This window comes from Acanthochromis polyacanthus, chromosome 10, assembly GCF_021347895.1.
Source record: "Acanthochromis polyacanthus isolate Apoly-LR-REF ecotype Palm Island chromosome 10, KAUST_Apoly_ChrSc, whole genome shotgun sequence".
NCBI lineage: Eukaryota > Metazoa > Chordata > Actinopteri > Pomacentridae > Acanthochromis > Acanthochromis polyacanthus.
In genome coordinates this window covers 37,137,142-37,162,934 of record NC_067122.1, presented here as the reverse complement: position 1 = coordinate 37,162,934, position 25,793 = coordinate 37,137,142, and the positions used below count along the sequence as shown (strand labels likewise).

Here is a 25,793-nt window from a genome sequence, read left to right as displayed (position 1 = left end):
GTCGAAGCTATTTAAAGGTAAATGATAAAATCCTGATCTTTTTGGAGCTTTTGACAGCATCTTAACATGAGCAATCAGCAAACTGGACTTACTCATGTCTTTACATTTTGGGTGAATCCAGTTCTGAGTCCAATCAAAGACTTTTTTTTTTTTTCCCAAATGTTGTTTAACTTGAATCTGATACACAAAAACAACAGCTCCAGTCTATTAAATACAACACATCTTGTTTTTCACAGGCTACTTGATCAAAACACTGAAGATCCAACACTATTAGGCTGATAAAATTCAATTACTATGTGTGTGAGACTGCTGTGGTATGAACTGATGCTACTTTTTGCCTCATAAATCTTTTCTGGCAGAGTACAGACTGCAGAAAGCAACAAACCCAACAACAGCCAGGTTTTATTTTGGCTCGTTGTGAAGTTACTCATGAAATTACCTTTAATTAGTGACAGCTGATTGGAAGTAACACCAGTAATGTTTGTTGGTTCAAACAGTGATGAAATGAGAAGCTGCTTCCTGAATATTCTGTCCACTGATTGTGTTTGGTGATAAAGAGAAAGAATTTAAAAAGCAGATATGGTTAGCAAATTGATTTAGAACATTTTACTCGACCTGCATGTGAGAACAGATTCAGCCACCCATGTGACAAATAATTTCTCTCTTTCACACACTGTAATTCTGTCTTTCTCACTCTCATCAACTCTGAAATGCTTCATCGAGTAGACTGAGATGGACAGTAAAGTTCAGTAAAATAAAGATCTGGTTTGATCAGTTTTATTTCAGCCAATATTAATCCATTTAAATGTACAAAGACTGATTTTCTTTGAATCTCTATTAGCCACATAAGCTACTGACCACACAAGATGAAACCTATGATTCTGCCAAATCGAAGAAGGATACATTTATTGCTATTTAAACTAGTTTTTCTTTATTTGTAGGTGAAATGATATGTTATCGCTTCTTTTAAAAGTTGCATTGTGTTGCTTTAGAGGTGCTATGAGGAGGTACTGACCACTAGTAGTGCTTCAAGCTGTAGCCATGACTTTTGTCAACATTTCAATGACTGAGCAGCCTTTGGTTGAGTCCTGCACTCTCTGAGTCCTTTTCTTGTTTCTTTATTTAATATTGACAGTGCACATTAATGAACATCTATTTAGACAGCAGTAGACATAAATATGACAGATTATAGCAGCAATGTTTATTAACATCTGCAGTCCCTAGAAAAAAATGAAAAAAAGAACAGTGAAATGGAGGACAATAGGTTACAATAAAAGCACATTACAAAAAGTACGATGAATGAATTAATAATACAGGTCATGAGAGGACTTTGGAAGAGTTTAGAGAGAGTCATCAGCATGATAAAATGTCATGTATGTTGTCAAAGTTGTCGGTTTTGTCCTCTGCAGTCATACAGAACTCAGATTTATTTAATTAATTTTTTTTTTTTTTACTGTAAAACACATCTTAACTGTAGTGGCTCTTTTTTTTTTAAATAAAGGTGTTTTCAGGGTCGCTTATGCACATGTAAAAGTCTATAGCCAATACATTCTCCACCATTTCTATCCTATTCCACTGACTGACAGAAACACCAGCAAAATACAGACTGGTGAACAAGCAAACATTACTAAACAATGGAATATTTTTTCTCCAAAATCATCAGCTTTGCAAATATTTTATGAGGTGCGGAATTAATTCAGCACATTCATTATACCTCTGAGCTTTATTTTGTGAGAAGCACTGAATGTTTAAAAAAAACCACTTTGTATTTAGAAGAAAACTCCACAGGGAACTTTTCAACTACTCTTGATTGGTACAGTTTTTGTTTTCTTTCTCAGTTTTTTTTTTTACCGTGAACCAGACCTGACCCCTGTTTTTCCTTCTCTAGCATACTAATCAACAAATACAGAGCCACAGCGCTCACATCTCTCCAGCCTGAGTGCACAGCTTTCTGTGACAGCTCTAATGAGTTCACACTTTATACAAAATGTCTCTCAAATGAAAGATTTGCAAACTCTGTGTCTGTGACAAAATAAAACGTCCAACGTGTCAGGGGTCAGATGAAGCAGAAAGCATTTCTCTGGACGGAAAGCATCAAAAGGTCAGAATGAAGTGATCCCTGAAAGGCTGAGGTCGTTCCATTTGTGGCACAAAACATTATAGGTCAGGCAGCAGGAATAATTAACATCATGCTGAGAATATGGCAGCATAATTGTGAATGTTGTTTTAAATGTTAACAGATGTCCTCTGGTGTTAAAGTTTCTTTGGTCGTGACTCTTCGCTGTCTTGAGATTTCCAAATGAACTAAAAGGTCACATTTGGTTTGACACATTTGTTCCAGCTGTGGAGATAAAGACGGCAATGAGACGGTGTTTGTTTGAATCTACTTTAAAGCACCGGGTGAGCTGAAATTATCAGATCAGAATGATTCAGATAGTGTCAAAGTTTTTTTTAAAAATCACAGAAAAGTTTCTCAACTGACTTTCAGTGGTCTGAACTTTCTGCTGCTCACATTCGCTCACATCTGATCATGTGCTTTCACCCACACTCAGAGGTACCTTTAAGTTCACCAAAATGCCAGATTTACATCGGCAGTACTGATTGCAGAAGGAGATAAGCACTAAAACAAACTTTGAGGTCTGTCTGGTGATTATTGCTGACCCGATGTGCTGGTCCGCAATGAACTACATAACTGGAAAAGGTCAGATCTTATTTGAAACCCAAAGTGCAGCTGAAGCAGCAAAGACAGCCGCAGTGTGATTCTCTGTAATCACACACATTTATTATTTGACACAGATGGTTTGTTGGAGGCTACAGCAACATGTGGCTATGAAAGTGAATGTAGAATACAGACTAATACTTGAGCAATGGGTGTTTTCTAGCTGCAATCACCAACATGAAAGTTTTACCTTTGTTTAAGGTTTTAGATCGTAATACTTGAGATCCTAAATGTCCCTGTATATGCTGTAGAAATTTGTAATGGCTTGAGAATTGCCTAGTTTACAAGCCAGCGTTGTTGCTAGTATTACAGTTTGGTTTGTAACAGTACTGTAATATCCCTGGCATTGGAATGGACCTGTAATTGGCTCTTTGTCTTTCTGTTTCCATTGCGGTGTAGGAATTTTATCCAAACCAATGTACATCTGGGAGTAAATCCAACACAAGCAAGGATCTAGTCAGGAGAAAACAACTTGGATAAGTGCCATAAAACAGCATCTGATAGCTTTGAATGCACCATAACAGCAACAAATAGTAGTTAGTGGAGATAACTACTGTTCTATGAGCATGCAGGAAATAGAACAGTGGATGTTGTTGGTGTTAGGGAGAAGACTTCTACTCAATATGGACATTGAGAGAACAGAAAATTACAATTGTTGTCCTTTTTGAGTTTAATCAATTAGCATTGTCAGTAAGTCCATAAGAAAGAAATCCTAAAATATGATAGAATTAATAGCAGATCAAATTTTTGCATGTGATCTGAAGCAGTATGTGCCTATTGTGATACAGAGAACTACTTAGTCTGTTTGTATCAGTTTTTTTTCTAGCCCACGGTTCTGTTTTAATCAATCTCATTTCCAGCAGATTCTGTTTTCAGTTTTGCTAAACCAAATGTCTGCTATTTGCCCAGAACCAAACAATGATTTCACTTTTACTTTATTTTCCATTCTCCAAAGCAGAAAATGAAGCTCTCAACAGACCCAGGAGTTCTACTTTTTAGGCATTTTCAATCTCCCTTTCTATCTTTGCACATCTCCATTTCAGCATCAACTCAAACATCACACAATTACAAAACATTAGAATGGACTGCAAAATCCCTGTGTTGTTGTACTGCATGCCAAGCATTTGTCTCAGTCAAGCTTTGCATAATAGTCATGATTCCTCAGATGTAGGAGAAACACAAAGTCAAAAAGTACTTTTGGTTCCTGAAATCAGACGCTGTAAGTGAGCGAATCACTTCTTTCTTCCGCTAACTTATTGGCACTTTTCCTGCACACATGCAGACACAGACACAAACACACTTTCCACATCAAAAGCGTCCTGTAATTTCCAACACAAGCAATCATTATGAAAAGTTCAGCGATCTCAAAACTGTGTCTCTATGAAGCTGAGTGCTAGAAACAAACAGCAACCCCATCATTATCTTCTATTTGCTGCACACCTATTGATATTCAGATTTTAATTCAGGTTAACACAGACCCCAAGCACTAACATACACAATTTCCCTGCATCCACAGAAAGCTGGCTGTTGTTAAATAATGACATATGGTGCTGACGCTTCCAGCACTGTGACAGATTTTTTGTCATTTTATTGCCAGTAGGACAATGTCTAACCACAGGACAGATGGAAAAGTTGTCCAAATGGTAGAATTTAATGTTGTTTACAATGATAATACGAACATTGTATCAGAAAACAAGACACTTTATCTCACAAACTTATTGCAGACTTTGGCGAATGATTTTTTTTCAGGTGTGTCTGTTGATAAAGACATGGATGCATGTAGGAGAGACGCACTGCAGCACCACTTAATCACTATGACACAACTCCTACTGTGCCCCCTTCTCACTTTGACGCAGCCAAGTTCACGATGAGTCACCAAAACACCAGTCAGTTGCAGATAATACACCTGTGTGAACCCAGCAATGGTCACACTGGCTTTGCAATATGTTCTATCGTGAGCTGAACTTCAACATAGTAAACCTGAACTAAACTAACTCTTTTTCCTTATGGAGCAAAATGATGATAAAGTAGTGCCAAAGCAGGAAAGGAGGAGGTAAAGGAATAGAGGACAGAACGGGACAGTCGTAGTTCGAGGTGAAGGGTTGTCTCATTAATCTTAAAAGGGCACTGCAGAACCTTCAGGATGCAAATGAAACTATCAGTCTTGTCAGACAAACAGATAAAAGTTGGAATGATAGAGGGATTGACGGGGCTATTGGGGGGAAAAAGGCTGGAGTTAATATGTTTAAAGAAGAAGACAGAAGAAAAGGAAAGAAAAAACAAAACCTTGTAGAATTTTCTTGTCACATTGAAAAAGCCAGTGCATTTATTCCGACGGGAAACTGAAGTTTCATAAGAAGCCAGAGTTATTAAACAGTTGAAGGGGTGGAAGAATCATTTCCTCCTGACATGTACATGCAGTTTTGTTGTCGGTGTTCTGGTTCTTAATGTCTGATAGGAACAGAAAATCTGATTACAAGTGAACCGTTATTTGAAGAGCAAACATTGGGGGAACAGTGACTCCTTTTTGTCAGATCATGCACATATTTATCAGAGCACTTAAACCAGCAGCCTGGCTAATATTGTGTAGGTCTGTCTCTTATCACCATAGCAGCCCTGACCTGGGTCATGGACAGGTGAACGCAGAAGGTGACCTGTGATGTTTGAATTCATTTGGTAGTGGATCATTTGGTATGGGTGGGTTGTGGGGGTCTCCATGAATCAAACGGTCTTCCAGGATGCTTATTAGATATTGCATCTAGGGAGTTGAATCATGATGCTTTGGACTCTCTTGAGATGATGCAGAGTAGTTTTTGTGGCATGATGTTGTCCTGCTGACAAGGGGCCATCTATGTTGGAGACTCAATGGAACAATGTTTAGAGAGGGGCCACTTATTAAAGTTACACCCACATGAATGCTAGAACCCAAGGCTTCCCAGCATATGATACCATATTCTAGATCCACAGCCTATCAGAGCTACCCATATGCACAGAGTGTTAGGTGTTCAGAGAAAGATAAAGACGCTGACACATGACCACGACTGAATTGGATTCACTTTTAGGTGTTGAAATCAGGCCAAGAAACACGAAAAGACAAGATTTTAAAAGCTTTTAAAGGTAGCTGGATCTTTACAGGTTGGACTGAAGCTCTCAAACTTACTACCAGTTTCCTGAAGATACTGTCTACAAATGGTGGTACAGGAGGAACTCTGCAGCATTCAAGAGTCTTTTAAGGTGTTAATGCAGGATTGTGCTCCATCATATGCGTCCAAGGTCTCCACTGCTTGGCTAAACAAGAAAAAACTAAAAAATTACCAAATAATTTGAGATTAACAGTGACAAAACCAAAAAAAAAGACAATCTCAGTTTATATTTTGGTGACTGAAGGCCAAAAGTGTTATTTTGTGTAATTTATTTGTTATCCTCATTATAAAAATGGAGAATAAACAAGATCAGTTGCAAAAAATCTGTTGTTATAATGTTATAATTTAGTTTCCCAATAGTTTTACACATTAATAGTAGTCAAAACTCCCCATTTCCGTTGTAAAAGTTCAGGTTTGAAATTTAGTGGCATTATAGATTGTGTTTATTTCGTAATAGAATTAATTCTGAGTAGTACTGTTTGCCTAATAATTGTGCATGCAAGCTTTGAATTTAGAAATAAACCTCTGACACAGAACAAATTGCATGTGTTATAGGTCAGAGACAAATGTGAATACTGAAAGACATCAGAGGACTGTCAGACACAGGGAGGTGGAGAGTGAAAAGGTGTTGGACAGCAGAGAACTCCGGTGTTCGGAGTCCAGTGAGGTGAAATTGAAAGGTGCATCAGGTGGAATCACAGTGTTGCTGGTCATCAGAGTATAAAGTCAGCAAGTCAATGGGTTTGTCTGCACAGTGACAAGAAGAAATCATTAGGTGAGACAAGTTGTAGTCGGAGCTGCTTCTGTGGCATCTAGTGGATGTGACAGTTGATGAGGTCCAGTCTCTTTATATTTGGCTTTGCGATGCTGCGGGCCACTGATCAATTGATATGGCAAAGGTCAGCTGTCCCTCCTGGCGACTCCTAACAAAATAGTGTACTGTGGAGCTCTGCAGACACACTGCAACTGGGGTTTTCAGGTATCTATGAGCACGTTTTTCCACAAAAGCACTCAGTGTTGCTTTCAGGAATCTACTAAAGCCAGTCATACATACACTGTTTGTTATTTGTTTAACATTTACAGGAAATCTGCACAAATTGAGAAGTAAATTGATTTTTCTGTCGCTTCTTCTGTGTAAGAATTATTGTGTTATATGCATGATGGAGCACCGAACCAAAGCGTGTTATTTTGAAGCTAATAATCAACCTTCATCTTGTCTTTTCCTCTTCAGCCCTCCAGACCACTCAGCCTCCAAAGGTCCTTTTCCCCCCAGAGAGACAGGACACAGTGATAGAGATCACGCCTGGTAAGGAACAACTTCTCTCTGTGTTTTCTTTTTTTACTTTAAAGTGTTCAGAGGTCGTCAGTTTTACTGTAGATTTGTGTCTTCATCTGCGGTGCAAAGTGCTCACTGTGCTGCTGCTCCTTCATAGAACAGCATGTCCAATTGGGACACTTTGGTTGTCACAACAGATGTGATCAGTGCCACTGCAATGTGACCTTCAGGCATAAATGAACTTTTACTCTCAGGAAGTCCCCGCAGTAGAAACCTGCACCATGAGTCATAGTTCATTGTGCAACAATGCAGTGATTAAAGAATTTAAAAGCACTTTTTTTCTTTTATTTTGTGACACAAGTGTGAGCTGAAAGGTCCACCATGTCTCTGTGCAACCACCTGATTTACATTTGTTTACTCACTGTCACACAGACTTTGGCTGTGTGTAGTGGAGATGGTTTTGCTAAATGTGTGCCTCTGCTTGCTAATGATGTATCAACATTCAAACTTGTGGTCTTGTCAGACTTTCTTTGTATTTTTGAGGCAGTTCTTACTGACTCTATGTAGGCAAAACTCCTTAATGTACACGGACAGCTCCAATTATTGGCGACTGATTTCCTGTCCATGACAATCCCAGGGGTGAAGCTCTTTTCTCTGCTTTCCTTTAACGGATTATTGAAAATTGATGGCTTCAGTGTACATGCTAACTCTCCAGGTTCTCCTCTGTTTGTGGCAACTGGCTATTGTCTCTTGGCAAGAGATTGTTCTGTTTTGAAGAAATTAAACTTAGTGTTTGCTTCCAAGTGCTTTGAACAGAAAATGTTAGATCTACACTACCACTGAAAAGTTTGTGGTCATCCAGACAATTTCATGTTTTCCATGAAAACTCACACTTTTATTCATGTGCTAACATAACTGCACAAGGGTTTTCTAATCATCAATGAGCCTTTCAACACCATTAGCTAACACAATGTAGCATTAGAACACAGGAGTGATGGTTGCTGGAAATGTTTCTCTGTACCCCTATGGAGATATTCCATTACAAATCAGTCATTTACCACATTAACAATGTCTAGACTGTATTTCTGATTCATTTAATGTTATCTTCATTGAAGAAAACGTCTTTCTTTATAAAATAAGGACATTTCTATATGATCGCAAACTTTTGAATAGTAGTGTATATGAGGTAACATGAACATAAAGGTGGAGTGGACTGTCTTCATGTTGACAGTATCTCTTCAAAAATCCCAGACTCCACCTATATTTGTGTGGTAATACCAGAATCACAGCTGGCACACATGTCAGTCATGAAGGTGTTTCCCCTGCCAGTTTCCCAATATTGGTCTATGTTTGAGGTGTTGTGTGTTCTTGGCTGTTCCTCTTTTACGTTTCCCCTCCAATATCCTTTGTGATGAAACTGCTCTTCACTTCTGATATGTAACTACACACACTATATCAATCATTGTATGTATAACTGCTGTGCATTATAATAGAAGATATTTCTTTTATATGGTTGTATTATTCCAGTAAGGGCTCCCAATCTGCCTCATACTCAGATGTTCTTCAGGTGTTTGGGTTTGATAGCAGATGACTCTTGCGTTTATGAACGTGTGTATTTTAACTGGTCCAAATAAAGGCAAAGATTGTGGTTGAGGTCAATGAAAAGACAAACATTATTTGCAGGTCTGTAATGGAAGCGCCTGTCTCAGCTGCCCTATCCATCACCTTGACTTCCACATTTTCTTTCCACCTCCCTACATAAAGGGCACAGTACTTTCTACGTTGGCACTGAAGTCTGGCTTTTGCCATAAATCATGAGGTGTAGAAGTGTCCAATATTAATCTAAGACCTCATGATACTGGACCAACAGACCAGACTGTGTAGCCTAACTTTCTTTCCTATTGTTTTGCAATAGTTGTGTATTCTAAACATTGATTGTACACAAAAGATGGATGTATCCTCCAGATTGAAAAAGTGAAACCAACATGGAAAAGCCTTAAACCTGTATTCTTTCTAACAGCCAGCAGGGGGAAACATCTCTGGTTGCCAAGAGAACTTCAATTGTAAAGAAGTTTATGACAAAATAAGCCTTCTTTTCACTTCATTTGTTACTTCAGCAAACATTTTCATAACAAGCTTATGGTTTCAGTCGCTCATTTGAAGACTTTTTTTAAAGCAGCATGGTGTTTACTATGTAAATTGTGATCAATTTTAGAGTAAAACAGATGATAAAACATGTCACCATGCATTGTGTTCTTGAAGTTTTCTGTCAAATCCTTCGTTCTTTTGTTATGTCTGAATTCAAGGTTCAATATTTCAAGACCAAGATGGATCATGGCCAATTGACAAACTCAAGGCTTCACAACAGTAGTCCACAAAACAGTAGGTGACACTACATCCATCTTTTCGATACAGTCTGTGATTGGAAACCCCCTTTTGGATCAGTTGTTGTCACCTGATTAATGGTTCTGACTGTGGCCACTTCACCAAAATCACTGTTGTTTCTTAAAGCTCAGGAAAGAGACACTTTACCAAACAATGACGGGTCATTACTTCCATCTGTAGGACATCAGAGGTCAGGTTTGGCCCCAAAAGAGCAGCCCTAGTGCTGGTGGGGGTTCAGTGTCTTGGGTCAGATAATTGAAAGATGGTGGATCAGTGAGCGTTGTGCAGGCCTCCTGCTCTCTGTCAGAACAACTCTACCCGTTCCAGTCCTGCTGCGTTTTTGTTCCTTTATCTCCTCCAGTCAGAGATTAACAATGACTTATGAGCAGATATGTTCTCAATTCAATTTACTTTGTGCTCAAACATTTGCGGAGCCCACACAGGCCTCACTGCAGCGCTGCCTTATCTACTGATGAGGCCTCGAAGACAGTCAAAACTATGACAGCTTCAAATTGAGTCTTTTCCCTTTGATTCATCTTTACTGGATGCTTTCCAGATTGAGATTAAAGGTTGTTTGGATCGGCAAACTGCTGCACATCAGCCTCAGAAATCTCATTTTAGCGCCTTTGCCATTAAGGCAAGAGGAAATCAGACTTCTCTTATGTGAACAAAAACCTATAAGCTGCTCAGAGAGTGACTGGATGAAGACATCTATGAAGGAGAAAAGAATTAACCGTGAAAAAGACCTCATTAGGATTTTCTTGTGTACTAAACAGTGTGTGTTGTGTTCTGAGCTTGGCCTACCTTTCTTACCAGCTGTGTGTGTGTGTGTGTGTTTAAGTGCATAAGTGTGTGCATGCATGTGTGTGTCCTGCTGTTCAACGGTCTCTCTGACAGTGTCAGCGCTGTAGGCAGAGATGTGTTTGGATGTGTGTGTGTTTGTGTGTTTCCATTAACTCCAGATTGATGTAGTAACAAATAGGCCCTCAGGCCTCTGTACACTGATTGCAGCAGGGACACCTTTTAATGGGCACCGCAATCTCACCCCCAGCGCACACAAACACACACTTACAGACCGCACAGTAAGACACACACACGTAGACACACACACACACACACTCACAGAGCCACAGTGTGACCCCGCGGTGCATTTTTAATTATCATCTTGTTCTAACCTGGGGGAGATTTACATCAGCAACCACAGTTATGTTGTGCATTTTCTTCCTCTCCTCCTCTCTGCTGCACTCTTCCTCCTTTCACCTTTTTCTTCCTTTTCATGCTCTTTCGTTCTCTGTTAACCGTCTGTACTTTCTTTTCCCCTTCAGTCCTCATTTGTTTTATTGAGTTTTTTTCTAATCCTTCCATAATGCTTTGGGTTATGAACACAATTCATTACACTCTCTGTTATTATACGGACGTGGTCTGCAGGCAATAAGCGCACAAAAAGAGCTCATAATTAAAGATTGATTCATGATATAAAGAAAATTTTAAACAAATTAAAATCAGAGAGGGTAATGGTGCTTATCCTGGTGAATTCATTCTTCAACGCTGAGCACATCTGGGTTGTGTAGGTGTGGAATAAAATGGTTGGACATGGAAATACATCATCTAAATGTCACATACATTTATTGGAATTTTTACTGTGTTTTCAACTCAGCAATAAAATTAGTTTTGGTGCTGAAGGTGGAGTACAAGAAATATATTATCCTTTCTGCTTTCATGAACACATTTAGAGTTCAAATTTTTAGTAATCTTTTTTCTTATTACATTAATTTACTTAATTTTCACACTCTGTGATTAATCAGAAACACGTGAAGTGGAGAAGTAAAAAAGTGAAAAATCAAAGAATAGTTAACTGAGTAATTAGTTTTAAAAAATAAAAAAGCTTCCATTATTTTTCTGAGGATAAAGTAAGAAGAATAGAACTGACAAAGCAACCTGATAAATGTACAATAGAGAGTGAGAATTAATGAGAGCCCAGTGTGGTGAAAATGCACAGAAACTAAAGCAGGAGGACAAACTGTGATACGACTTAATTAATTAAACGCAGTTTCATTTTAATAAGTGGTCACGTCAAATGTTGCTTCCATTCATCATGAGCTCCACACAGTGTGAAGGTTCATCATTTACCTTCAGTAATTCAGCTCAGACCTAAATGTCAGTCATATTTAAAGTCAGCGAAGCTCAGCTAATTGCTCGATTGTCAAAAGTTCCCGTCACCGATCTATCCATCTTTCCTGCAGCTAAAAGAATCATCCAGTGTTTGATGGGACAGGGATTTTGGTGGGGTTAAACCAGATTTAGTTTATGGCCCCAAAACACACACTGCTCATAACTTAATAAGCACACACACAGACATAGAGGCACACAGAACAGAGATGGACAAATGAATTAACAGCTAAACTCTTGGTTTGCTTGAAAACTGTGTAAATTTCAAATATGGTAAAGTTTTATTCAGTTATTGAAGAATTAACAATTGCAAAGTATTGAAAGTGACAAATAATATCCCTCGAACAGTCGCTGTTAACTGCTGCATCATCAAGTCTTTGCAGCAGCTGCTCCAAAGCTTTGGAACAACCTTCTTCTTACAATAAAAAGTTCCTCCTACATGACATTTTCAAGAAAAGAAACAAAAGATGTACACATTTTCATTGGATGGGTTAATATATAATTGCAGGACTTTGACAGGTATTATAGTTGACATTTTGTAACATAGTTGACATTTTGCTGTTTTCAGGCCTAAATCAACATGGCCGCCTGTAACCAAACACCACATGACATTTTTACAGAAAGATTCTTCTAAATAGTATTTATACAATTGAGTAAACTTGAAATTGAAAGTGATTTATAAAGATATTGTAGATAAATCCACACCTGACTCACACACTACTTTATATTAAATAACTCAGAAAGCCTTGGAGTCTTGCCAGTCTTTTTTCAGGAGGAAATGACATCATGTGGAGCAGGTCATGTGATCTGGAATTAACACACTTCCTTCAGAGCTGTTTTTGTAATGGGGAACTGAGTGGAAAATGATTCCTGGGACACAGATACAAGTTGTTATTTTCCGTATAAAATCTGATATATTGCCAAAAAAAGAAATATCTATGATTATCTCAAATTAATAAAAAGAACACAATCAAAACTATTGTTGAATAAGCTCATTTTATTATTGTTTAGCTAATTAGAAGGTGGTTGTTGTTAAATTAAAATGGTTATTTAGTTGACATTGTAGTGATTTCCAATCATTTTTTATTAATAAGTGATTGTTTCCATAATAAATAATGATGGAATTTGTAAAGACGTGCTCATTATGAACATAAAAGCATTATTTTTTTACTTTTAATCAAAATATATGAAGATATATCCCATGGACTTCAGAAGTCCCTCAGATATATATTGGCCTGGTTTTTGGTTATTAATAATGGTCTGAATTTTTAATATTTGATTTATTTTACCTTAAACTTTCATCTTATAGCATGTTTTGCCTTGCTTTATGATCTTGTACAAATTTTGTTTATTTATTTCTTATTTATTTTTCCCTTGTTCCTCTATAAATCGATTGCTTTTCGCAGTTATTTGTGTTGCTGACTGGCTGTTAACATGTGCAACTCTTTGATAAACTCTGTCTGTTTTGAAATGTGTGACACAAACAAACTTGATTTGTTTTGAACTGAATATAGCCAACATACTTACACCACAGAGGCAGCAAATTTGCACAGAACACAATTTATCAGTAAAGACAACCACAAATGAACATTGGAGTGGATATAGGGGATGATATTAGAGGCTGTTTTACCTTAATATTGACTCTGTAGACTCTGAAGGAATCTCTATGTTTCTTCAGCAGCAGTGATATCAGCTCAAGAAAATATTCCAATAACACCACTCAAAAGATCACAAATAAGGTGAAAACATTACATCAAACACAAATTTATGGCTGAAAGAAAACATTGTTGGCTAGTTACCAAGCAAAGCTAACTTTTATAAACTGTAAATGGTGCTTCCATGCAATGACAAACATTTACACTAATATTAAGAAGACATTCATTACTTTGCAGCAAGCCTCCCTTGTTTAATATTGCAAGAAAACAATCACTGTGGGTATCTGGTGCTTACAGTTCTACTTAGCAAGCAGTGAGTTCTAATGGAAGAGTTTCAGAACCTGCATCTACATTTCATACTTATGCATTTATCTCTTCGTTGCCTAGCCTAGCCATGCTACACCCATGTTTCTGACAGCACAAGGGTCTAGGGAAGCTCGACAGGGAAGGAGGCGGGCTAAAAGGTTGTCTTTCAAATCCCTCTGCAGCAATTGGGTAGGTATACAACCAATCAACGCAATGAATAGGCTGACGTAGTTCCGAGAGCACTGGCGGATTGTGGCTAAGTCCCATTAGCTTCCCAACCAGCGGAGCCAACTGGTATATTAAGGATTTGCCATATCCCGTCGGCATAAGTCCAAATACGTCTTTCTTCTCAATGAAACACTTCAGTGCCGTCCTTTGTTTATCTTTCAATTTGAATTTTAGCTTCAAATCTTTAAGGGCTGTGGCCAAAGCCGAGTCGAAAGATAACTGTTTATTGTGCGCCGGTTGTTTCTGTCAGAATCGTCACGCCTCTGTCGTCACTTCGTTACGTCCGCCTTCTGACTCTACACTTCATGGTGATTGGTCCGGCCAGTTTTAGGAGAATCCAGCCTCGAGCCTTATGGAGGGTAACTAGACCCACCCTGGCAGAGAATTAAATTCGTTGCTGTGGGTTGTCTAGTGCGGCTAGGCTATTCGTTGCCAGCTTACCAGTTTAAAATGACCTGTGGCTGCACTCAAAACATGTTTTCTGTAAGAAAAACAAATGTTCAGTCACATTTAGCAAACACTGACATACATGTGATTCTAAGGCTTTGTTTTCTTCCAGTCCTAAGTTTCCTTTAGGTGAGTCTGTTTGTCCTTGAGTGTCCTTCTTTTCTTGTTACCTTTCTTCCTAAATCAACTCTTGTTTCTTTCTAGTTGCTTTTCTTCTTTGTCTTCCTCTGTACAATCGTATTTTAACAACTTTATCCAACACTACAGGCCTGTCAAGCTTGAGATTTTTCCACCTGTACAGGCATGTATGCATTCAAGGCCAAGGCTTTTAGGTTTCTGTAAAGTCCAAACAAGTTACACATCGAGATTTACTGAATTGCAGTTGAGAATTTTTTGAACTGCTCCAATAACATAATTGTCTCTGACTAGTTGTTATCAGAAGCTGTTAGTTCCTCCCTAAAGAAGTAAAAATTTAGTTTTTCAAATCTCACTCAGTGATTGTTTTTCTCTTTGTTTAGTTGTGTGACAGACTGGTGACCTGTCCAGAGTGTCCCCTGCCTTTACCATTAGTCAGCTGGATAGACTCCAGCCCCCCCAACCCTAATGAGGATTAAGCGGTGTATAGAGGATGGATGGATGGATGGATGGATGGAAGTCTCACTCGTGTCTGCTGATTGGGATAAGGACTCTTTTGTGTTTCAGAATTCTCTCAAGTGTCTCTTATCCACAGAGCCCAAGATTGTTGACCTTACAATTTGTGGAGTTGTTACTGAATGAAACTGGAGATTTGTTTGCAGGAGGATTTTTTTTTTTTTTAAAAGTCAAAGATTCTTTTAAATTGTGAGCAATGAATAGAAAAATCTAGAAACTTTGCATAAAGGAGCCACGCTAGAAGAAAGAAGTTCACTTGTAGCAGATTTTATGTGCAATTCTGCAAAATAAGAGCTAGAATATAAGTATACATGCAGTTATTTCAGCTTTTCCATGCACAGACATGAGGAGGCTGTTTTGGAACCGAGGAACTTTCCTGCCTTTGCCCTCAAGAACCATAAATGAAGATCACTTCCTGAAGAAACACGCTTCTCGATGTCAGACAGATGTTTTAATGACAACGATGAAGAAACCCTAAACGATACAGAGGCAGAACGTAAGCTAAAGCCTTCACTTTCCTCATAACAGGGATAATAGAGAGTCACTTACATGTAACGGGCAGAACAGCTCAGTACATCCACTCCAGCATAACATGGGTAACATCCAGAACAACAATGAATGAGCGATAATCCCGCCAACAGCGGGTTCTTATTCTCTCAATACCACCTGACCTGGCATAACCAGAGGCCCCTAACGGCCGGTGGTGATCTCTGCACTTCCTATAAGAACTAGTGTTCTTCCTTGAGCCTCTGCTGGTTGTTTGGCGATATCACTGTCACAAGAAATAGTTTGAGCACATTAATCTCTTATACTGCCTCATTTTTGAGCTGGTTTCACGCAAACATATAGTGACTTCCATCGACTGAACGTCCTGCTGCCTCTCAGCACCCATGAATGAGATGAAATAATCCGACTGTTGCAGCTCTTCTGGACTTTCACAAAATGTAACTGCACCGAATAGAAGATAAAAAGAGTCACTTTGCAGTTTGTGACGGTTTGTTTGTGGCCTTCAGAAAATATATTCACCGTTTTACAGCTTCTCCTTTTCCAATGATTGCATATGGCGGCGAGGCTTTTTGGGGCATCGCGTGATACTGCCAGAAGTCACCTCACAGCCTCCAGTGTCTGCACATAGCGTTGTGTAAAACCATGACATGTTATTTTACACTCGCTTCTTTGTGCATATTAAACAAAAGCTATTTTAATTAGTGACAGGCTTGTTGCTTTCTACTTTTTGCAGTCTTAGTTCTGAACGTCTTGCTGGACCTTCACATCAATCTTCTTACCAACTCTCTGCAAGAAAGTAAATTAGCATGTTGTTGAAATTCATTTACAACACTAAAATATAAAGCTGTTTAACATTTGCACATTTGCTGGTTTTAGCAGATGATATCACATCACCCTGGTCCTGCTCACTCCACTGGCTCTCTGTCCATTTTAGAACCAATTTTATCGATCACTATTAAAGTTCGTCAGTCTGGCCACAACTTACTTAACATATGAGCTTGTTTGCTGGTTGTCTTGAGGGGAACGAAGCTTCTGACAAAATCTACTTGTGCAATGAATTGTTTTTTGTGAAACCTTTAAAAAGGCACAGAAACAGTGATTTAGACTAAATTAAATGATTTAAAGGCTCGATTTGGTCAAGTTTTCCGACAAAACAGCACATCACGTTTCCAAAGTCAAGACTGAAATGGAAGAATGACTAATCAGCTGCGATCATTGTCCCTCAGCTTTGAAACAACCGGCCTGAATCAGTGCTTTCTTAAAGTCATCCATTAAACCCTTTTTTTCACTTGCTTTAATGTGACATTGATTATTTTTATTGTCTATTTTTACCATCAGAGCACTAACTTTAGTAACTTTATTTGCTCATTTTTGTCTTTTTTACATTTTATTTATTACTTAATTTTTGTATTTATTTACTACTACTAGTTTTTGATCATCTGTTTTCTTATTTTTTCAATTTATTTGTTCTGTTCATTCTCTTTACCCTATTTATTACTGTTATTATATTGTATTACTCCAAAAGGAACGTGGTGGAGTTATTTTACGATCAGCATCATTTGTCTGTCCGTTTGTCTGTCTGTCTGTCTGTTAGCAATATTATTCTAAACAGACTCACAATTTGGATGAAGGTTTTAGGGAAGGTCAGAATAATACAAAGATCAACTGATTAGATTTAGCCGGTGATGTGACTTATGTCTGGATCCACAGATTTGTTAAAGATTTCTGTATCATTGCCAGATAGCGGCACAGCGTTACCGTAACTATGGCACAAGTGAACGCTACGGTCACTGCCTACTAACGATCACTGATTTCAATCATCTTGCAGACTTATCTGCATTTCCGTTGGAAATGATACAGCGGCTGAGCAGCCTTGGTGGAGTACTGTGCTCTCTGAGTGCTTTCTCTGTTATTTTTAGCCTGGTTTTCATGGTATTAATCCTCCATTTGCTGCTATCCTACTTGTTCCTTTTCCATACTGGGATAGGGCATTTTGGTTCTTTATTGTTTTAGCTGTTGTTGTATTGATTTGCTTTTAAATCCTTCATGATAATTTAACAGTTTTGTTTTTGTTTTGTGTTTTTCACTTTGCCTCTCTGGTCTTTCCATTTTCTTCCGTTTGGACTGATCAGCCTTCTGTTGTTCAGTGGTCTTCCTTTTGTTTTCTTATTTGTGCAGTAAAGCACTTTGTAACTCTGTTTCTAAAGGCGGTTATTATATTATTATTATTATTATTACTAAATGAATATTATTATTACTTACTAAATGCCCTGTGTCAGTGTGTGTTAGTGATGTCTCTGTGCACACCAGAAGTATTAGACTCAGCTGTTGTGCTTATTCTCTGCCGACACACTGAGCGCCCTGGGAGATTAAGTAGCCTTCATGAAAATCACCTAAACACACACACAGGTGCACGAACACGTGTACACTGACACACATGTATATGAGGCAACATACTGTTCATTTTTGGCATTATGCAGATTAGATAGCTTCAAACATCGGAGCCATGCAAACCCTCTGGAGTTGAGACTATTTATCAAGTAGTTGACTGACAGAAGATGTATTTTTGATATCTGATTAATATTTGAAGTCTTCACACTCCCTGACATGGCATGTCAGTAAATGATTCCTGCATAAATTGAAGAAATAATATATTGATTTATTCATAATGGAAATTTTGATTAGCTGCAGACTGAGTTTCAACCCCGCATCCATACAAACAAGTTACTTTCAGAGTGGTATTAGATGCCAGTTTGAGGGTTGGCTGTGAAAGGCTGGATGAGATAAGGAGGCAGGGTTTCTGTCTTTTTCCTTCTCCCTCCCCTCTTGTCTCTCTTTTTTCCATCTGTCTCTGTCTTTTTCTTTCCCTATCGAATTTATCTCCCTCCGTCTGTCTCCGTGCGAGGTGTCAGCCTCTATCTCGCTTCCCTTCTATCTGTCCATCGTCCCTCCATCGCTCTCTGTATCTCTAACTGTCCTTTTGTCTTCCTCTTTGGGCTCATTCGGTCTTTCCATCCGCATGCTTTAAAATGGTGATGTGTCATGTCATTATTGCCTTTCAAACTGCCACAGAGAGATAATGTGAGGTGGGAGGGGAACAGCGCGAAATGAATGCAAGAAAGGTCTTTATATTTCACATTTTGATCCGTTAGAGAGAGAGTCTGGTGGCGCTTGCAGTTGTTAGTCATCCTCTGCTGTGTAATTCGGAGCAGAATAATGCAGTGCAGGAGCTCCAAACTGTCAAATTATCCGCAACCAAACCATGCGGTGATTTATTCTTTTATTTTTTGCTTCCACGGTTAAGGGTGATACAAACCTTATCTCTGTAATAAAACCTGAAAACTGGTGCTCAGAAATAAATGGAATTAAAGACGGATTAAGGGCGAGAGAGGAGCAGTATGAAATAGGCGAGGGGAAAGCAACAGTGAGAGAAAGAAGAGAAGAGTAGGCGAAGAATAAAGGAAAATACAGGAGAACGTAGAAGTAACAGCAAGACAAAGGAGGGGTGGGAAGACGGTGGGGCAAAATATGTAAAGAAGGGGGAAATGGGTGAAGAGAGCAAGAAATTCAGAAAAGCAAGCATAAAACTACACATAGTTTGAAACAGTAGTGGAGAAAAGAAAACAAATGACTAAGGGGAAGAAAAGAGGAAATAGGACCAATGGAATCAATTGAATCAAAAAGAAGAAGGAAATACAGAACACACAAGAAAGGAAAGAAGAAATGATTCATATTTCAGAGAGAGGAACATCATGTTTCTCACTGGTTTGTAGCTGAATGACCTTCAGCAATAGTTAGCAGATTCCAGCAGAGTAGCTAAATCAGGTTAAGTCGCCACTTGAATTTAACTAAGCAAACAGGTAAGATCCTTCCATTTGATAATTAGTGCAGTGATGAATACATTTCAGCTGCAACAACTTATTGAACCCTAGCTGATACAGTGTGGAGCTTCTCATTTCTGAAACAACCATGTTGGAAGACGTATCCTGTGGTCATGGAAAGGATGTTAATCTGTCTCAGAAGGGTCAAATTATTGGCCTACATCTAGCGAAGAAAACAACTAAGGAGATTTCTGAAGCTACTAAAATCAGACTAAGAACTGTCCAACGCATTATTAAAGCCTTAAAGCTCGTGTCCGGAGTTTGAATCGCAGCGTCTCCCAAAACACTGTTGGTCCCTCCCTCTGATTTCGCCCCTTTATTTGTGCACACGCGCAGTACATGAGAGGAGTGCCCGGAGTGCTGCAGCATCTTGCCTGTTTTGCTGTTTTCCACTCTTCTACATTTAGTACATTTAGTAAATAATAAAGGAATTATGTTAGAATGCTGTATTGAGTCTAACTTGTCCTAATACCAAAATAACATGAATCTGCTAGGACGAACGAGTAAAGTTTCAATATGTGATTACACTCGTGTATCCCTCTCGATGACGTTGTTTATCAAACTTAGTGCATTTACGCGTGTATATGTATTACATTGTTTATTTATTTCTATCTAGAGTTCAGAATTGCATGACTCCTCTGACGAAGAGTATGTCCCAGACGCCCCAACATCTTCCTCCAGAGGTCGGGCATCTAAACGAAGCCGTCAGGCGGGCTATGGAGGCCGTGGTCGGGGAGCGACACGAGCACCCCGAGCCAAAAAACGTCCTGCAGTCTCTTGGCCTGACAAGCCGTGGGATTGGTAACTTTTCTGGAAGTTGCTGATCCCTGATGCTCTCTCCTCCACAAGCAAAACAAATGTGCGTGCGGTTGCGTAGTGCGTAGCTCGCCCACCTCTGCATGGGCTTGCTTGCTGTGCGCGTAACCGTTGATTGACAGCATGACAAAGCGGAAGCTCGAACTTGATTGGTCGGCAGCGACAGGCGCTTTTTGGAATAACATGGGGGTCTGAGAGGAAGGCGGAGCTCAGGAATAAATTTTCATATTGCGTCATACTAACATTATATTATAGTATCGAACTAGACTAACACATTCAAGCTTTGTTAAACGATGATACATAAATTGAAAACAAACTGAAACTCTGGACACGGGCTTTAAGGATAGTGGTGAACCATCATCTTCAAGGAACAGATGTGGTCGGAAAAAGCTTTCAGATGATCGTACAAAATCAACAATAGAACTCATGGCTTTGTGTAATAGTGAAAGTAAGAGCATTTCCACACGCACAATGCAAAGGGAACTCAAAGGATTGGGACTAAACAGCTGTGTAGCTCTATGAAAACCACTGATCAGTAAGACTAATCAGAAAAAAAGGCTTCAGTTTGCTAGCATAAAGACTGGACTCTGGAGCAATGAAAGAAGGTCATGTGGTCTGATGAGTCCTAATTTCCCCTGTTCCAAAGTGATGGGGGCATCAGGGTAAGAAGAGAGGCAGATGAAGTGATGCACTCATCATGTCTAGTTCCTACCAGCCTGTGAGGGTACAGGCTATGATCTGTGGTTGGTCAGGTTCAGCAATGTTATGTTCTCAAAGAATGAGGTCAGCTGACTACCTGAATATACTGAATGACCAGGTCTTTACATCAATGGAGATTTTCTTCTCTGATGACGCGGACATGTTCCAAGATGACAATATCAGGATTCATGGGGTTCACATTGAGAATGAGTGGATCAGGGAGCATGAGACACCATTTTCACACATGGATTGTCCTCCACAGAGTCCAGACCTCAGCCTCACTGAGAATCTTTGGGATGTTCTGGAGAAGACTTTGCGCATCGGTCCGACTTTCAGAATCGTCAATATAAGATCTTGGTAGAAAATGAATCGAACTCTGGACAGGAATCAATGTTGTCACATTGCAGAAGCTTATCAAAGTGATGCCACAGCAAATGAGTGTCGTTCTCAGAGCTGAAGGTGGTCCAATTAAATATTAGAGTGTGCGACTCTTTCATCGACAGTGTAGTTTGTTGAAAGTAACTTTTTGCTAACTTTGTAATGTTTTTTTTTTTTCCAAGCAGGTTCTTAAAGAGTTATCGAACGATCTTGAACCTTAAAGACGTCCTATCACGCTTAATGTTAACTTTACAAGTGAAGCTACAGGGACGAGGACTAACCAGTGTGTTTGGTGAAGCTGAAGCTCTTCCAGATGGTGTTGCTGTGGTTTAAACTTTTAAAGCCAGACAAAATGCCTCAACCACTGATTTTCAATAACTGGATCACAACCGATCTGAATAGTGTTAGCTAACAGGCCACAAAGGTGTGATCCAACGAGAACGACTCATTCCTTCACCCCCACCACCACCCACCTGTCAGCACGAGAAGCTTCCAGGAGGTATTTGTCTGTCAACAGCTCAGGCTCACACCGAAATGTGTAATAACTATGTTGATTAACAGGGTGAAATATTTTGCTTTCATTAAAATGTCTGTAAAATTGTGAGAAGCTTGTGTTTTTTAGGAGCTAATGTTTCTTCAGGATTTGTTACTCTAGCAACTTCGAAAAAAACTGTACTAAAATTAAACAATGTCTGAAACTACAAACTGTAATGACAGAAAGAATCATATTTTTCACCTTTCAAAGCATCTTGAGCAACTTATCTGTGCTGTGCTGTTCCACTGGAAAACTTGAAATCTAAGCTTTAAATCATATGTCTTCAAAATCACTTTTATCGACATGTCTTTTTAAACATTCGGCAAAAATAACCCCTTTGCACAAATTGGATTTGATGAAGAACGAAAAGTTCTTTGCTACTAGGTGCAAGCATAAAGCTATTGGTGACTCAGCTGCCACAAACACTCAAGTACCAACAATTCAGGGACCTTTTAGCTAAACTGCTTTATGTGAAAAGAAATTCCAAATATTTTGTAATGTATTTATACTGTATTGGGAGCACTTTGGGGAACTGAGAAAATCTGCACCTGTGTGCCAGATTCACACCAAAATTTATAACACTTATGTTGGTCCATAGCATGAAATATTTTCTCTAGAAAGTCTGTAAAATTGGGATGCTTGTGTGTTTAGTGTAAACCTTAAAAATGTACTGAGCTTTGTGTGGCCGCTCTGCTACAAGACACTATATGTCAACAGTAGTCTGGCTGCTCATTAGGTGTAGATGCAACTGACTGCACATGTATGAAACAAGTCCCCTCTGTGCACTCCAGTGGACTAGAAAAGTAGTACAACACCAATAACCACATGTTTGTGATGTCTGCTGCTGTTGGTTTGTATTATGAAGGTCTAATTTGGACTTAGTTGCACTTTTAAAACAAAAGTCATATATGAGTCATATAATGTGGAAGCAGGCCAATAGGAAAGAATACGCCAATAAACGTAGGCATTCCACAAATTTACAGCTTTTATTGAGGAATTCAAGCATGTTTAGCTGTAGACTGGCATACACTAACGTTCAAAAGTTTGGGGTCACTTATAAATGTCCTTATTTTGGAAAAAAAAAGCAGTTTTTCAATGAAAATAACATTAAATGAATCAGAAATCCAGTCTAGACATTGTTAATGTGCTAAATGACTATTCTATCTGTAAACGGCTGATTTTTAATGGAATATCTCCATAGGGGTACAGAGGAACATTTCCAGCAACCATCACTCCTGTGTTCTAATGCTACATTGTGTTAGCTAACGGTGTTGAAAGGCTCACTGATGATTAGAAAAGCCTTGTGCAATTATGTTAGCACAGGAATAACAGCATGAGTTTTCATGGAAAACATGAAATTGCCTGGGTGACCCCAAACTTTTGACCAGAACTGTAGGCATTTCACAATGTTACAGGTTTTACTGAGGAATTAAAACGTATTATGCTGTGGATTGACATAGCTTTTTCACATTTTGTTGTGAGACTGCTTAACTGCCAGCTATCAAAACTAAACAGAAAAATTAGATAAAAGAGATATCGGTTCACATCATTTGATTGGTCAAACTTCATGTCATATCTGAGTTGTGAATATGACCAAGTTGCTTAGTGAGTGGTCAATTTAGTGTTACATAATATCAACAAAACTTGACTTTCATTTTCAGAAATCTAAACTCTAAAGTCTTATTGATAATTCCCTCCATATGGTTTCCAAACACTGGAAAAATACACAGTAGATGTCCTGGGACGTCAACGTTGTGTAACTTGGTTAACTATCGGACATGCTACATACACTTGTAAAAGTGTAGAAGAAAAAGGGGAGGAAAGAAGCGACCAAGAAGTAAGAAACTTTGATTTAGGAAGGTATAAAAGAAGGACACTCAAGGACAAACGCACACAAACACCTGCCAATAAGAGTATTATATTGTGAGAGTATCGGAGTCACCTCTTTATCACTGTCAACATGCACACACATTGTTCTTGTCTTCATCAATCTCTCTGTTCACTACACAACGCACACACACACACGAGACACAAAATATCATATTACATAAAATAGTACAAGGTGTTTAGCCTTTCCATCAGTGTCATAATGTGCAAACTCACAGTCGCACACAGACTCAGGATCACATCTGTCTTGATGCTCTGATATAAACAGGCTGCTGACAGACAAGAGAGAGAAAATAAAAGTTGTGAGAGAGGAGAAAGGGCATCAAAAGGATTGAGAAAATAATTGCGGGTGAACAGATGATCAATATGCCATGAAAGCGCAATAGAGAATGGATTTTGTCCTTTCTTTCCTTCAGTCATCTGGGGGACTCATGAATATGGTAAACAGCTTTTGTTTACAACCTTGATGGAGAAGGAGGGACTGATGGAGGGGAGATGAAGAGGGTGAGAAATGTGTGTGATGGGGGTGAGACGGTCACCTAAACAACCTGTTTCACTGCCTTCTTACAGGCAGGAATAACAGCAGCACGAAAAAGTGAGGTTTGAAGAAGTGGGCTGCAGGTCGCGGTTTTAAGTAGTTGGCAGGGAGGTCAGGATGATATTAGCAGGGAAATTGAACCAGTCGTATTACTGCTCAGGTCAAGCACTGGTTAAGCCTTTGAGCGGTGTGTACAAGCTGACAATGTAGCAACCATGCAAAGAGAGGTTATATGTGAATTAGATGACTGATAAATATTAAAGCTGGAAGAAGAAGAGTAGCTGGAAAAAAACAGATTTGTTCTGTACATGATAAAAGAGTCACAAACTGCTTTGATTTGTGACCTCACAAATCAATCCACCCAGTTTCACTTTACTATTAATTCTGCCTGTTAAAATTATAAGCTGCAAGAATAGCATTGCTGTAAATGATCAGAATAGAAAGTAGAGGTGGTCAATTTTTCTCGATTTTAGTAGCAGCCCTGAATTATATGAAATACCTCAGAATCTACTGCAGTCATCATCTTAAATTTCTCTGCCAAGGAACGCAGCAGAGTTATATGGCAATCGATGTTGGTTTATCTGTCCGTCCGTCTGCTGTCTCGCTGTCTGTTTGTCTGTGCACAACATTACTCAAAAATGGATTAACGCATTTGGATGAAATTTTCAGGGAAGGTCAGAAATGACACAAGGACCAAGTGATTAGATTTTGGCATTGAATGCGCTTATAATCTGGATCCAAGAATTTGTTAAAGATTCTGTGTCATTGCCAGATAGCGGCAGGACGTCACTGTAACTATGACAACAAGTGAACACTACATCAGCTGCCTGCTGACGATCACGTGATTGGGATCCTACTACAAACTGACTGCTGCGGACTGTATCGGGACTTATCCATCGGAAATGATTTGAGAAACAATTGATTAAATTGTGAGGGCGTTTCCAAGTCCTATCAAGTCCTGTTGCCTGCTTCATTTTTAGGCCACGCAATTCAGTATGCGTACATACCGTACACATGCATAACACACGCCTGCGCTCAGTGCAAGGACATTTTGTTTGTGGGTACATCGTATTTAATGGACACATTCTATGTTGCTGTGATTTCTGATCATCAGTAACTAATAAACTAATGCTGCATTTCTGACAATGTCATATGGGAATGAACAGCCTCGCAGAGCTTCTGCACGCTCTGAATCGCTTTTCTAGTTTCTGTGTGTGCTGATTCATGTGCCTTTTATTGTGCTCACGTGCACTTTAAAGTGGTTGACTCAAACAGGAAACCACTTGATGTTCTACAATCTTGTAGCATTTTTGCCTGTTTGGTCCTCAACAAGTAGCACTACAGTGAAGTGAGGAGGGAGCCATTTATCACTTTGATGACAGCAGCCTGCTAGCAAAGAAGTTGATGTGAGTGATGGAGAAGAGTGAATCAGAACTAGCAAAGTTGGGAGCCCGCAAAACCAAAAACAATTGATCTGATAGACTCTTTTGAATTGTGACAAACTGTAGTATGATTTTACTGAGGATCCAGCCCTGAAAGGAAAGCTTTTGTTAATTAGAAACAGTCATTTGAG

The 25,793-nt window shown here is 39.0% G+C and overlaps 1 protein-coding gene across 1 annotated transcript in view; it reads left to right on the top strand.

Moving 5' to 3' along the window:
• The window catches only part of il1rapl2 (interleukin 1 receptor accessory protein-like 2), a 592,872-nt gene that overhangs the window by 473,120 nt on the left and 93,959 nt on the right, over positions 1–25,793 (top strand). Inside the window, 1 exon segment of the mRNA XM_051954972.1 lies at positions 7,094–7,168. Within this exon segment, the coding sequence (XP_051810932.1) occupies positions 7,094–7,168 (75 nt within the window).